Raw genomic sequence first — 15375 nt, 5'->3', positions numbered from 1 at the left:
AGAAAAAAGTACATTCTACAATTGATTAAATTTCAAAAGAATTTTAAAAGGAACCACATATAAAAAAAACCCAGAGCCCCTCAACCCCAATATTTGAAGGAAAGAGAAATAAAGGTGTGAGTGAATCTAATGTTGAGAAAGCAAAACTGAAACTGTAAGATTCCCTTTTAATCTACCAGCGCAGTGACCATTATAATTACCCTTTATTCCTCCCAATACATGCACAACTTCTGCTGAACAGAAAGGCTTTTGCATATGTGAATCAGGGAGACCTCTCACTGGTGCCTGCCCTAAATTGCAACAACACCTCTAAGAACCCCTTCCTTTTCCCCACAGTGAAGCATACCACCTACAATTATTTGGATGAACGAGAAGGACTGTTAGGATTCCTGAAATGGCAATGACTTTCACAAGCTCCACATAGCCCAGAGCAGTAACAGCTAGCAACCATGCCTATTTGCTTTATGGTCTAACATGAATGGGAAGCTAGGAAAATACCAAATAGCCAGATAAAAATCTTTTTCAGATCATGCTTTTTCTAAAATGGATGTTTGTTGTTTGTAATGGTAGTCTAATGTTAAAAAGAGACATATTTTCTAAATGTAGCAATTAAACCTTGAAATCAGCGTTCCCAACAAAGGTGGATCGCTGTTTTGGGTGCCTTCCTTCCTTTCTAAGAACTGAAATATCTGACCGGCTACACTGTGTTAGCGTCCTAGTAGATTTGTAATTGTCATAACTGATAATAACTAGCAGATCAAAGTGGGAAAGACTGAAGTATAAGCAACTTCACTTTGCAGTTAGGTATTTTTCCTCTAATCATGAGAAAGAGAAAGTGCATTCCACCACCCCACCCCCCACCCCACCTGTACATCCCTTAGCTACATCCCCACCCTAGATTCAAGAAGTTCACAATTCTTTATGAAACACACTTGCCAGGTACCGTATTTTAAGAGTCTTGAAACAATATTGTTGAACTCAGCGATACTTTGTCATATTCATATATCTTTCTCTTTTTTATTGAATAAAGCAGCTTTGAAGCTTATCAGGCACTGCCCAACAAAACATTTAGTCCAAAAAAAAAAAAAATCTGTTATGAACTTTTTAACCTTGGGCTAACAGCCAAGTACTCTGTACAAGAAAAACTGTAAAATATTTCATAGTTTTAATTCTGAAGCCTTTTTTTAAACTGGCATCCTGTACATTTCTTCTTTTAAAAAAAAGTAAAAGAATAACAAAATGAATATTAACACAAAAATCAGGGACAACAGTATTTTCAAGCAACAAAAATTGGGGTAGGGGAAGCTTATTCTGAAGGTACATTGAAAACTGAGATAACAACTTAATGAAAATTAAGAATTGCATAGCGCTGTGAATTTAGCCTTCAGCAAAACAAAACAGAAGCTATTTGGTATTGATACAAATCCATCTATTTGATAGTCAGTCATCATTATGTACATATTTTATATACTGAAAATGTCATTTTAAGTCCTGTTTTCTAAGTTCCATTTTTCCATTGGTGGGTTTTGTTTTGTTGTTGAAAAGTTTAAACAGAACGCTTTCTGGCACTTTGCTACAACAGAATTTCCTCTGAACATACGTGAGCGGACATTCTCCCAAAGTGTCCCTTGTGAGCCGAAGTGCCTTTCTGCTACATATCGTTCATTTGTTAGAAAATGAAATAATCCACAGTGCGAAGTGTCTGGGTCCACCGTGCACAGCAACACCCAGGCTAAACCAGGCTGGACCGAGCGTTCCCCGGCCAGGGCTCTGCAGCCCCATCCATCCTCTGGTGTACAAGGTCCCAACTTCGAGCTGGTAAAGCTTCAGAAAGCATTAACGAGCACCATGGGTAAAGGCCTCTTTTGTCCCTGCACGCAGAGATTTTTGCATTTCTTTTTCTCTTTGTGTTGTGTGTTGTGGTGGCTTTAAATTAAACCAAAAGATTTTTAAAAAAGGAAAGGAAGGAAGGATAAGCACTCCAGATTAGAAACGTCTGGTCATCGCACAGTGCTAGGCTGCATGTCTTCCCCTACTGCTTTTGTCGAAAGCTCGAGTCCCATTTGAAGACAGACGGCTTGGCTTCCGCAGCTCAATTCGCAGGTCAGGCTGGAGAGAAGCCCTGTGCTTTCCAGAGGCCTCAGGGTGGCTGAACTTCAGGAGGAGGATCAGAGGGCCCACGCTTCATCGCCTCTGCTGTGCATATACCGGGTAGGCTAGTGTGACGTTGAGGGAGTCGTTGTGCTGCACCAGGGAGGTGTGTTGGTAATGGAGCACCAGTTCTTTCAGGGAGCTGTACAGGTTATAGGGCTCGGCAAAGCCATAGCCGGTCGCCGTTTTGTTTATGACACAGTGCTTTACTTCGCCGTCCACCCTGCAGAGGAGAGAGAGCAAATGCGTTTTGACCTTGACAGAGCGAGACACCGCAGGTGTTTTTAACAAAATCATCAACATCAAAAAGGACACTTGATGCCGGCCAGTCTCCGCGTGGGGAGCAGTCCTAGGTTAGCTGTGAGGCTCACGGCTCGGCTCTGTCCCTTACTGGCTGAGTGACTTGGGTAGGAAACTGGGCTTCCCTGAGCTGCTGCACTTTTATCTTTAAAATGGTTTAAAAGGAAGATGATAGTAATGTATGTGACACAGGGCAGCTTTGAGAAATGAGATGACGTACTTCATAGAATGCCTGGAATGCAGTAATAAGCACGTAGCAATGGCAGCTGCCAACCGTCAGCATCAGTGCCACTGTGTGACCAGTCCTAGTGTTACTGGTTATTGACACGATCCCTTCTCTAAGGCTGGCTTTCAAATGTCTACAGGCCTCTCCACCTTGGCATTTACTCTCTACTCTATCCCCTGGTCCTCCCTCCAGGTTCTTCCCACTTCTTTCCTACAGGACTGTTTCTCTGCTTCCAGGGAGGGAACTCCGGGAGGGTCACGTATTTTTAACAGCCTCGCCCTCCAGGGGGGCGCTCGCCCGCTCTGAAGTGATATTAGTGATCCCAAACTCACTTTTCAGCCCAAGTACTTCCCAGACCACTAGTAAACAACAAGAAAACATGCCATATGACAAAAATGTCTTCTCTTGGGTATAATTATCTCAAGGGCAGTGACCGGGGGTCTTTTTTCTTGTTTTCATCTGTTCCTGATGGGGACTTTTTACTTGGGGGTGGTGGTCTCATGTGAGTTCCCTCAGGTTCTACCTCTAGTAGGCTTGGGAGGCAAAAATAAAGAGCAAGCACTGCATTTCCATTTTAAAGATGGAAAAAAAAAAACAAAGTAGTTGCAACTAAAATGCAGGTTTCTTCCTACTACACTCTCTCAACAGACTTTAAAATGTTATGTCTGTTTTATTTCCCCTTCTATATGGTTGTACTGTAAGATCCTTTCAGATCAGAATTCTTTCAAAATCCTTGCCCCCTCGGCTGGCTGAATGAAACACCTCTTCAGGAGCTGTTAACCGGACAAGTGGTGTGCTGGAGATACGTACACCACAGAGCAGGCATAGCAGCCCTGTTTACTGCTTTCCCGGACCAGAAAAGTGCCGTCTCGCTTCCCTCGCAGTAGGTTCTCGGCTTTGTTTCGGTTGCTGCTCCCGACGTTCCAGGTCTTCTCGTCGTGGTGGGGCAAATCCTCATCATCTTCCACCAGTGAATATTGGCTAAGGAGCAGAAGAGCAGGTTGCTAAGTGAAGTACACGGGAGCAGCCAGCCTGTCCCCCTGTCCCTCCCGTGGCTTCAACCTTGTTTCTGCCCCTCCTACAAGCAAGTCAGATCAGTGATCGTGGGTCTGACCCAACCAGCCTCTCTGGCCTGAGTGTTCCTCTCATCCCGTTGAGCCTTCCACGTAGCTAACCTCTCTGGACAAAGAGCAGCAGTAAGTTACGCTCTTCTTGTTCTCAAGTCAGCAACTAAGCTCAGGTAGCTGGGAAGGTATTAAATAATCCTGTTTGTCCAGTTTAGATCAGGAAATTGATGGAGTAGGAGGCTTGCCAGTGTTTAAATAATTCAAACAAAACATAGGCCTAAGCTTCAAAAATATACAAAGCCCGTGTCCTTTTTTAAAAATTATTATTCCAAACATTTGTTGGGATTTTTCAGATATTTAGGGACATCCTTATGGATACAGTACAGCATTATGGGAAAAACATAAATCTCTGTCTGCCCTCCCTAAACCTTCCCTTTAAAAAACTCTGGATAATGAGACTAAGTTTACACATTTTCTCCTACAAGATGTTCCAAACTCAGTAAAATTCCTCACTTGTTCTCTAAATAAAGCAAGTCATGCGTTTTCCTAAAATGACAAAATTCTTTTGCTGCGTCCCATCTGTGGTAATGACTTACTCTTCAGTGTTTTCATTGCCCAACCACTCGTTCAACTTCTTCTGCCGAACACCTTTCTGAGTCAACCACCTGGAAAAGAGTTTCGAAAAGAAAACGCATTCATAACTTATCCTTAATTTTAGCCATTCCCAAGCATTCCCTTACAGGGTTCTGTTTCCGACAACTTACATCAAGTATTGGTCTCTCGTCTTTCTCAGTTGGATGAGGTCTGGCTTAATGCTGTTCATGCGTTTGTCAATCTCCCGATACTCAGCTGCCTGCTTCTTCAAGTCTTCCTCCAGCCTCCTTCGGCTGTCCACAATTTCACTAATTCGAGACTTCAGCTTTTCATAATTATGCATAATCCTGCAAGCGAGAGAAATGCACCTGTAATTGCCCAGGTTCATCATGAAGGTTTCCGTCAGGTAAAGAACGCTTTCTCTTCCCATTGTTTTTTAACCATGCAAAGCACAGAAAGCGAGATCATTTTTAAGCAGTTGTAGAAGAGTCTGCTTATCTCTGGCACAAGGACAAAGGGAATGCTCACGGTTGACCAACCTTTGTATTTCTTTCTCATTGCCTTCCCGTTTAAACTTTTCTATGTACTCTTTGCTATAGCGCTCCTGGGTTTGGCACTGTTCTTCAAATATTTTTATGGTTTCATTAAATGCTTCAATAGCTGTTCTTTTCATTTGGATTTCCTGCAACACAGTTTTAGCAAGACCATGTCACACCTTTCATAGAACAGGTAATTTCTTATTGCGAGACACTCCCAGGATATCTGATCCGTATAATTATCGAGCATATAAGTACTTTGTTAGCAAGGTGGTACTCTGCCTCACAACGCCCACTAAAATACCACCACAGAAAGTACGTATTTCCTTTGGGAATTATTTCAGTCTATAGTAGATGATTGCTTGGTAATTTCCTAAGTTTTTGTCGTTGTGAAGGCCATCCCACTTTATCAGTAGTTTATGACATCCACGTTGCCTTCTACTCCCCCTGCCGGTCCCAGACACATGATGGCCTAGAGCAGATTACATCTCTAGGAAAACAAAACACTAAGTGTTGCCTGTGTTTTTCACAGGAGAGTATATAATGATTAAATTTCTATTTCTGAGATTAGACATGTCTGTGGAACTTCTAATTATTATTAGCTTCCATTCTAAAAAGAACTGTTCAGTAGAGAATTACATCAAATCAACTTAAAATTCAGCAACCTCTTCGATTATCTTGTGAACTTGATTTACTGTTCTGACACAGGCTTCATTTACATGGTTTAGAGATACAATGAAAAAATTACTAGGACAGTCAACAATGATTAACAAATGATCTTTCCCCCTACTTTATTTGCAAACACTCAATACATATTATAGTCAGCTTCAAAAGAAGAGTAGAAAAGGTTATGTTTTAATAACTCAGACTGCTAAAATTTTAATCTGATTTTCCCAGAAAACTCACCTGGGAAGTACGGGTATAATCCTCATATAATCTATCATATTCCCGACTTTTTTCTTGAAATTGAGTGTTATATTCATGTAATTTTTTCCCTACAGCTTCTATATTATCTTCTTTGACAACTTGATCCTAGAAGGATTAGAGAGCATAACGAAAAGAAATTCAGTTGATAAGGTATTTAATCAATTACAAACTGTTTAGCAAAATATCTAACATGCAAAAATCCTTGAAGTATTTTATTCAGCTTCTCCAAATGTAATTTTGTGATTACGAGTACAAAGCTTTTCAAATTTCATTATGTGTAATTCACCTGCTTCAAAGTGTTTCTAAGCATTAAAAGCATCTTATTTAAATAACATAACAACGAGTATTTGATTACCTGTTGGTATTTGGATACTGGATAAAGTAATTTCACATCCAGCTTGGGATTGTACTGAGCAAGAGACTCATTCCGGTAGTGGTTTATTAATTCAACCACAGAGCTGAAGGTTAATGGGTCAGAGAAGCCATATTTCCCATCTCGGTGAAATATTTTGATTAATTTGTTATTTCCTCCTTTCCTGTAAATACAACACAAATATAAAGGCATTACAATTTTCTTTAAAGAAATACACTTTAATGTCAAACCTGAACCACCTGAATTTTACCTACATTCTTGGACTCACCTTAGTGTAAGAGTATAATCACCATGCATTTTAGTAGATGCGTCTCGTACCAAGAAGGTCCCGTCAGCTGTATCCCGAAGCTTTTCATTCACTTCTTCCCTGAAGTGAAAAGAACACAAGACAGTGCTCACCTTGGGGGTGTAGTGATTCTATGTGCATTTTTTTCAATAGACTTAATTTTTACAGCAATTTTAGGTTCACAGCAAAACTGACCAGGAAGTACAGAGAAAGCCTCTATAACCCCTATCCCATAGATTTACATTTATTTTTTACATTGTCAGAGCTTAACAATTTATCCTCTGTTTACATGAAAAAATGTTACAAACTCCATCTCATTTATAAACAAGTGCATAGGAGTTTTTTGCTTTTTTTTTTTAAACACACCTACTTTCACTATTGGTATGTATAACTGTGGTGCAAAGTTTTAATTTATTTTTTAACCAAACACCCTAAAAAATCAAAGCAAGCATGCATGATCCCAAAGAGGTCTCTTCCCCACCTCCCCTCTAAAAGGCTAAGAATAAAAATGCCACTTTATTTTATTATGTGTAAGATAATAATAATATTAATTCTTAGAGTTTTGCCTGCTAGGGAGCGGGCTTCCCCACTGCCTTTAGGCAGCATCAGTTCATCCTGGTGCTTCCCTGACAACTCTCTCGATAACTGGGCTTCTTGGGTATTTGTAATAATTTCCTGTGGCATCCAGCACCTACAGCTCTCCAGTGGCTCATGGACTTCTCTGATCATCTTTGGAAGAGAACCAAGTATGCTTCCTGCTTATGTTGGATGATGTCCTAAAAATGGAACTTAGCAAGCTGGTGCTTTTCTTTCTCTTGATCTAACCCTCTCTCTCTCTGGTGAAAACCAAGCGCTTCTGTAGGCTTACCTAGAGATATCTCCCCAGTACCATTCAGCATCTTGTAAGGACATATTGTTATTCATACCGTTGTTGGCTACAGGAGTGGGTTTTGGTGGCTTAGGAGGCAGTGCTGTAGATTAAGGAGAAAGAAAAAGTTGTTTGCAACCCCAGGCTACAATTAAACATTTTAAAGTAGACCTAAATTTCTTGAGATAAAAGTAGAGTAACTGAAATACAGCAATCATTCAGCATTCCATGAAACATGATAATTTTCTTCCAAGGGGGAAAAAAAAAATCAGACACCTTTCAGAGTATGGCTCAAAGAGAAAAGAAACTGAAAGAGAACAGTTTGGAGACTAACAAATAAATTGGGCTGGCCACGTGAACGGCTCTCAGAGTGAATCCAGAGCCATGCCATTTTCTACTTCCAGGTTCTAGTTACATTCAAGTTTCGTGCCTGGTCAAGTCCACCTAACGTCAGAAACGACGAACAGAGGGGCAGGAGGGATCACATGGGTTGGCTTTAATTTCCTCTTCTTATTTAATTATAAGAGACAAATTCGGTTTCTGCTCTCCACAAATGCTGTTGTGGTAAAGAAGCTCATCTACAGCAGTATGTCTTAAGAAGAGAATTAGGTATCTCTAATCTTGGAATTTCAGCCACTGTGCTGCCAAAAGCCACCTTAAGAAACTTGTTGTGACCTAAACCTCTTTAGTGTTCGTGTTAATATTCTATTGAATAAACTGTGCTCTATGTTCCGACTGATTAAAAACCATATTCCTGTTCCTCAATGTCAAATCAGTATTCAGATACCAACTGGTGACAAATGAAAGGCTACAGTGTTTCTGAAATTTCTTAATTGTGAGGAGGGTTAATGGATGAAATAATTTAGAAAGCAAAATGAGTCTAGGATTTTTTGCTAAATTCTAAGTCATAAGTTTCAAAGCATATGTGCTATTTTAATTTATATAAAAATCATTTCAGGAGTCTATCAAGAATATTTTATAAAGACTAGGACTAAGGAATGGAGAGCCAGCTTCTTTTCTCATTACAGTATCTGAATATGAGAGAGCAGGCAAAGTCTCACATTTGATTTAGAATAGTTGCAGGTCGCCTAGAACTGAGTTGCAATCACTGCTACATTTTACAGGCTTTCTAAAGTACCAAGTGTTATCACTGCAAAAGTACACCACTGTTCTCATCCACTGTCAACAGAGAAAAGCAGCACAAAGGAGGCATAATTTTCATTAAAGGAACGATACACAACAATATAACCCAGAGAGCAAAAAAATCTTAACAAAAGACACTAGTGAAAAACTGGCATCCCATTCATATCCATTCAAGTAAGAAAGCATTCACCACATACAGCCTGATCTGCTTGCTTCTACAGGCAGTCAACTGGTTTAATTTTCAAGCTATGATCAAACTAATTCTTATTAAATTAGAACAAATTAATAAAAATAGAAATCTAAAGAGGCTCCGTTACAGTAGCTGTCAAAAATAAAACAAAATGCCACAAAATTAACTAGCTTTCTACAAGAATACTGCAATATTACCTGGTGGATCCATTTCTATATAAAACATCAAGTCTGTACCACAATTTATATCTGTCTTAGCATATTCTAAATCCAGGTCTTCCATAGTCCAAACAGTGTTGTACATTTGTGCGAGAGTTTCCTTGGCTGAGCTCAGTTATAAGAAAAGAGTCCGGCTTTCTTTGTAATGGTGTCTTGGAATTCATTTTAAAACCTATAAGGGGCTGCACTGTAACCTATTACATCACACACCCCAGCCAATCAAGTTGGAAAAATGTCACCAGACCACTCCTGCTTCATCATTTCTCTTGTATACCAGCCCTCGCACAATCCCAGCCTCACTAAGAACCTACATTTAATAGAACTGCAATGTATACATGCTCATCGTTTCCAAAAGGTGTTTAATTTGACTGTTCTCCCCCAGCAGTGAGTTTCCTAATTCCTTTTTTATTACTCCTTGCAGCATGGTACGCTCCACTGCTGGCAGGGCGACAAAAGCTGATATGCTGCAGCACGTCGCTTTTTTCCCCCCTCTAGTGCATCTGGGTTTTTAGATAGCCTAATCATTCCTCGGTTTAAAAATCTTACAAATGCATCAAAGTGGTATATTTATGACATATTTTACAATCCTTAAATACCTCCCCTATATATTAAAAGCAGAAAGGACTCTGGGTATTTCAGCCCTACGTAAGTCACTGAAAACTTAGAACTTAAACACTGTCACAAATGTACCACATTAGAAAGCACAATTAAAAGGAGACATACAGGCAAAATCTCCTCCTCCACCACCAAACATTGCAAAGTCAAAACTAGACTTTATGAACTGACATGGAAAATTCTTAACAGGAATGAAGAGGTCTGTTGGCAGATAGAATCTACATAACTGTCAACATTATTAATGTGAATTTTAACATTACTGTCTCATAAGACTAGTCAAGGTAAGCTGTGTCTTCCAAAAGGAACGAGGCCGTATGTATCAGCATGAAGGGGCCGGGGGCGGCGGGGGGGTGGGGGGGGTTGAGTTATCCTGGCAAAGTATTTCTCACTGCTGGGCCCATCTCGGATGTATTGTGCTAACACTGCTTGAGGGAGGAGTGATGTAATCACTTCTGGGGGGCTTTTATCCCCTCTATCTCCAATGCCTCGCACTGGGGACAAATACTGCTATTCCTTCTGAGCAATATTTAACGTGAAGAAATCAATTCCCCTATAAACCTAGTTATTAATCGTTGTTCTTTAACACTTCTGCATATACTGCTGCTGCTCTCCCTGGAGCCTACTGTGCTCTCCCCTTGGGAAACGGTCTCTCTTCACATTGTGATGAGAGGAGAGGAAGAGGGAAAAAGAATTTTTCCCCCCTCCCATGTAAGTGCGGCTGACTTAAAAAACTAAAAGGGGCTTTGTGATCTACATACATGTCTGGGTGATTATTTAAAGAGCACAGAAACCCTAAAAATTTACTTTTAGACTTTCTACCAAATTTAGAGCCATAAAATACATAAAACAGGAGAGCAAAGGCAGGCGGTTCTCTGAGCACAGTTCACCTGAATCCCCTCCCCAGTTTAATTCATCTTCCCATTAACCAGGAAGGCAGAACCAGCCTATACCCTCCCACCCTCACCGACTCACTTTTCTATTTGCCTAAGGGTTTAAGTAAACCTACACTCAAATTTAAATAAAAATGGGAAAAGTGGGGTGGGGGTGCTTTCAGATAAGATTCAGAAAAAAAAAAAAATCTCTCCCTTTAATAAAAATATTGATTCCTCTTCCTCCCCCAGCAGCCCCCCCCCTACCCCGGCAAAAAAAAAAAAAAGGGGGGAGACAAGCCTCTGGGCAGCTGTGGAGCGACCGGCAGAGGAGCCACCCCACGCCTCTGGGGGAACCTGGCGCAAACCAGTCCTGCTGGGAGCCCATGTGGCACAGCCACCCAGGGAGGAGGGCAGGGAGACAGGTGATTTTCCACGTCTCTCCCAGTCCTGGCCCCACACCAACTTCCAGCCAAGCACTTCGTAATTACCTCCCTCCCCGTTCTCAACCCAACCCCTACCTTTCATTCACACTATGCCCCTCCAGGAAATGGGGGGTATCTCCCCTAATCTGCCATCTGCCCTTCCCAGGGAGCGCTTACAATCCCTCCCTCTCTCTGACACACACACAGACACACACACACAAGAACATTTCACAGAAGTGGGGAAAAAAAAAATCCCCTAGCGCAACAGCGAAAGGGCAGAGAAGTGCACAAATTAAAAGCAACTTACTTTGCAGGTTATGCATTTCAACGGTTTCTCTTTGAATGCCTGTATCCGACAATGTAAAAAAAAAAATCCAAAAAGCTATTCTTCCAGCAACCGCGAGCAGCCCCCACGTCTCCCCCCGCAGCTCCAGCAGGCGGTGCTCGCCGCCCCCGAGAACGCGCAGGACCCCCGGGACAGACAGGACGAGCGCGGGGCCCTAGCAGCGCCGTCCGTCACCGCTGCAGCTGCGCCCTCACCGCCGGCTCCCCACGGAGAAAGCCGCTGGATGTGGGTACAGTACTGGAGAGGGAAAAGGCCCAGGAGCTTGCACGGCTCTCTTAGATAAAGATCGCGGCTTCATGATTAACTTGGGCAGGTTCAAATATTTGCTGAGCTAGGGATTTCGGGGAGGGGAGGGGAGCCCAAGTCAAAGTCAAAGTTGTCATCTGCTAACAAGTGGCCAATGCCAGCGCAACTCGCTCATTTTCGCCGAGGAAATGAGAAGGCCATTGTGCGGGGACCTAAAATAGTCTAACTGGCTGTGGCAGCGCGCTCGCTGGCTCGCGAGGCTCAAGTGGCCACAGTGAAGCGAGGCACTATGCGCAGCCAAACACAGGAAGTGGCTGAGCTAGTTCAGCAAAAAATAGAATCAAAGCCTTGCTTGTAAAGGCCTGAACCTCTCGGAAGGGCCCAGAACACCATGCCTTGCTTGAGTCCACCTCCTCCCACACACTAACACAGGGCAGCCCGCAGGTGTAACAGGAAAGCCCTATGCAGAGGCTGGGCAGGGAACAGGTTTAAAAAATATTTAATAGTCTTAGGGAAGATTATTCTAACTCTGCATGGATACTGTACTCCATGACCACGTGAACAGAGAAAGAAAAAAACCCTCTCTGCAGCTATTTTTATGAAGTCAGTTTCAACTCAGGCTTAAATAGCCATAGGACTTTGTAATAATTAAAAGGGGTGTCTGCCTTCAGTTCATGTGATGGTCACATGGAGCAAAGGATGGGAGGGCAAGCAGAATGGCATATGGAATACCTTTCTGGAGGATTTTTGTCCTTTATTTGAGGAAGGGGCAGTAAACCAGGCTTAGTTGGCTATTATTTAAATAATTAAAATTCCACCTAAGAAAATTTTCACTTGCATCAGCTTTACTATTATTCCAAGAACCAAAATCCAATGCAAAGTCACAGAATCACTACCTTTAAAACCAGAGAGTAGTTTGGAGATGATTTCAAGCAAGTCCCTCATGCTCCACAGGCACACAATGCTGACCCCAAGGGGTACAGTAGTTTGCACAAGGCATTAGCGCTAGGACCAGGACCCAGCCTTCTGACATGTGGTCCTAAACACCCACTGGCCCTGCTCTTCACTTCCCTCTGCCAGAGAAAGTAAAAATTAACAAGTGAAACTGAAGCTAATTTCTTCTAAGCCGCATGCCAAAAATTTCACACCTACAGCAAAACTGACTTTTTGCTTTCTATTTTTAGCTATATTTAAATTTTTAAAAAGCTATCTTCTAATTCTCTTTGAAGAAACATGGGTTCTGTCTATAATACTCTCTGATGCTGTATGGAAAGGTGACCCAAGGGTCACATGCAGTGATAAAGAAAGATCAAGGTGCTGATAGAAAGTCAGGGGCCAGCTGGAGGATTATCTGCAGCATCTGGGAAGTGCTCGTAAACTCACAGTGAAAGTGACTTCACAAACTTTCCTTTCATGTCATTGATGTGATATGAAAAACCCCTTTTTCCAATGGGGGTTGGGGAACCTTAAGTGACTCTTCCAGCTCCTGCCAGCCAACTACAGGGACATATGGTTAGTTCAGAGAATACCCTTGCATCCTAAGCAAGCTAATCTTGGTCTATTTTAAAAATAGTCTTTCTAAACCTAGAAACCTTGGAAACATCAGTCACTTAAGCATACCTGTCTGGATGCACATGATGATTCAAATCAAAACCGTCTAAGATTAAAATGCTCTCTAGTCCAACAGTATATTTTCTGTTTCAGAAGAAAATTATCCACTGGAAAGCAGTACACCCTCTACTTACAGAGAGAGTCTTAAAATAGATTTGTAAACTTTGCTTCCAATTTCTCACAATATGGACAATCATCTACCACAGAGGTTCTATTATATTACTAAAAAGTGTGAGCTGAGTCTTTTCCCGTTCAATTTTAGTCTTGGAAAAATGATCTGTAGGACACATCCCTTTATTAGCTTAAAAGGGGAGCCCTCTGCTGGTAGAACAGAATCAGTGACTCCTAACTTTGATGGGGAGAGGGGGGAACAGGCAAGTTTCTGTGTATTTCATTCATCTCACGCTATGTACGCAATTTCACACAAAATAAACGTAACTGTCCACCTGTCACTTAACCTATATGCGTCACTAACAAATAACTAATAAATCAAATGTGCAGATGACATACGACTTAGGAAATATTTTTTCATGTGGCTGCTATGCTCTTGAAAGAAAACTTGCATGTAAATTTCAGCATTTATCTGAGACCTAAAGACTCAGCCACACTGGAAAAGCACATAATTGAAAACTAACTTTAGCCTTCTGAATTCTTGAAGACAGTATGTCTTACTACTTTTCCTTTCCCCAAAGTTTGGTAAAACTCACGTCAGAGGCAAATATAGGCCGCATTTCACTTCTTAGCAAGTCCCTTAATTGGTAAAATATGTTTCAAAGTTATAGACTGAACACTGTACTCATACATGGAAATCACCATCAGATAGTAAACGTTTCATAACAACCTTTCATCCTGCACAACTTCTTACATGTCTTTGTGAGCTATCATTTCTGAACAAGAGACCACTTAAAGATGTGTGAAAAATAATGAACCCAAACCGTCATTTAAGGGTTAAATAAATGCCTCCCTTTTATACCTCTAACTTAAGACAACTTAGGAAAGAGGAGCCTTTCAGGAGGATGTAAATTCATTCCTCCACATCCAGCTCTCTTAATGAACCTGTACTAAGACAAGTGTCCATTTGAACTTCTAAATAAACTCAGGTTTACATATGCACAAAAATGACGCATCATACAAAATATCTAAAAAGGCGTGTCCTGTCATTTTCTTCTCACTGTCCCTTGAAAGAGAAGGCTGCAATGTGAAAACAGAAGTAAAACTGAGCTATATTCCACTAATATGTGCACCCTGAACTATGTCTCTTTTTCAGAGTACAAACAAAACTTCCTATTTTTCAATACATAACCCTATGGGTTTGCCTCTCTTTATTCCTCTCCATCTAAATGTATGCACGTATTTTTTTTTCCCAAGGTTTCATTTCTCACCTTTGAAACAACCCTCTAATGTCAGAACACATTTTCAACTCAATAAAAAATAAATCAGAGAAAAGTAAAACTCTTTGAAAGTCATTTCCCTCTACCTTAGTGCATGTTTTAGTCCTGGTTGAAAAGCAAGCCCAGAGCATTTAAAACAAGATTTATGAATCAGGCTCTTTAGGATTAATGTTTTGCAATGTGCCAGTAGTTAAAAATTAACTCTGACAGGTGTAGGAGGGCAGGGGGGAGAAAGAGCCATTTATTTTCCACTCTGGACTTGAGGGTGCAATATCAGGCTTCAATTATGCTACATTAATATTTCTGAATGTATCCATGAAATCTGAAATATGTAAATACACTTATAATGGGCTCCATTCAAAGGCACCCCATGTTAAACAGTCCTGTTTTTACCTTAGCCGCACTATAGCAATCTACCTTAGTTACCTAAGTATTAATAGGGTAGACATAACACAATGATTCAAGAAAACCTGCTGTTCAACTTTAAATATGTTTACGACTTTTAGTAACAAAAGGACCAGGACTTACTCCATGCTTAACCCCCTCAAACCCTACTTTCCCTCCATAAGGGGAGAATCCTTGCTTTGCAGGTTTGCTGGATGCATTACATGACTTGGTATGTAAAAGTTCTCTGAAGGTTGAGACGTTTATCATATAATACAGTTCATTTGGATGATTCTCATTCTGTGCCCTGTTCTATGCTATGAAGAGCTCAAAAGGAGAAGCGGCCTTTTCCTTTGAGCAATGTGGTTGAGCAGATGAGAGCAGTTAAGGGTAAGAGGACAAGGGGCTTTGGGGCAGAAACACACTGACAGGTTGGCAACCTGCTGTGGGGAGGACCCACTTGAACACAGACAGAGCGGATGGCACTGTCTGCAGCCGCTGTGTACAGATGTACATTTTGCGCACTGGGTAAAAGGCACCTGGGCAAAGTGGCAGGAGGAGCTGGTAATACAATTCAGGCCCCGCTATGCACCACACCACACAGAGAGG

General features: G+C 41.3%; 1 protein-coding gene across 8 annotated transcripts in view; it reads right to left on the bottom strand.

Annotated features, from left to right (window-relative positions):
- Positions 1-676: 676 nt before the first annotated feature.
- Positions 677-15375, bottom strand: part of PIK3R1 (phosphoinositide-3-kinase regulatory subunit 1) — a 79615-nt gene continuing 64916 nt past the window's right edge. For 6 of the 8 annotated variants that reach the window (XM_054578447.1, XM_054578443.1, XM_054578445.1 and 3 more), the window contains 9 exons: positions 7329-7431; positions 6443-6541; positions 6157-6337; positions 5781-5906; positions 4878-5020; positions 4509-4685; positions 4341-4409; positions 3488-3658; positions 677-2374 (listed from right to left, as the gene is read on the bottom strand). In XM_054578447.1, the coding sequence (XP_054434422.1) occupies positions 2185-2374; positions 3488-3658; positions 4341-4409; positions 4509-4685; positions 4878-5020; positions 5781-5906; positions 6157-6337; positions 6443-6541; positions 7329-7431 (1259 nt within the window). In that variant the 3' untranslated portion in view covers positions 677-2184. Of the gene's footprint in view, positions 2375-3487; positions 3659-4340; positions 4410-4508; positions 4686-4877; positions 5021-5780; positions 5907-6156; positions 6338-6442; positions 6542-7328; positions 7432-8858; positions 9612-11095; positions 11241-15375 lie in introns of those variants that run through there. The other 2 variants (XM_054578449.1, XM_054578450.1) reach the window with 2 other exon arrangements.

This window comes from Pteronotus mesoamericanus, unplaced genomic scaffold (assembly GCF_021234165.1).
Source record: "Pteronotus mesoamericanus isolate MK-2021 breed Mesoamerican mustached bat unplaced genomic scaffold, CSHL_Meso_final contig_50, whole genome shotgun sequence".
NCBI classification, from domain to species: domain Eukaryota; kingdom Metazoa; phylum Chordata; class Mammalia; order Chiroptera; family Mormoopidae; genus Pteronotus; species Pteronotus mesoamericanus.
This window is presented reverse-complemented; position numbering and strand designations above follow the sequence as displayed.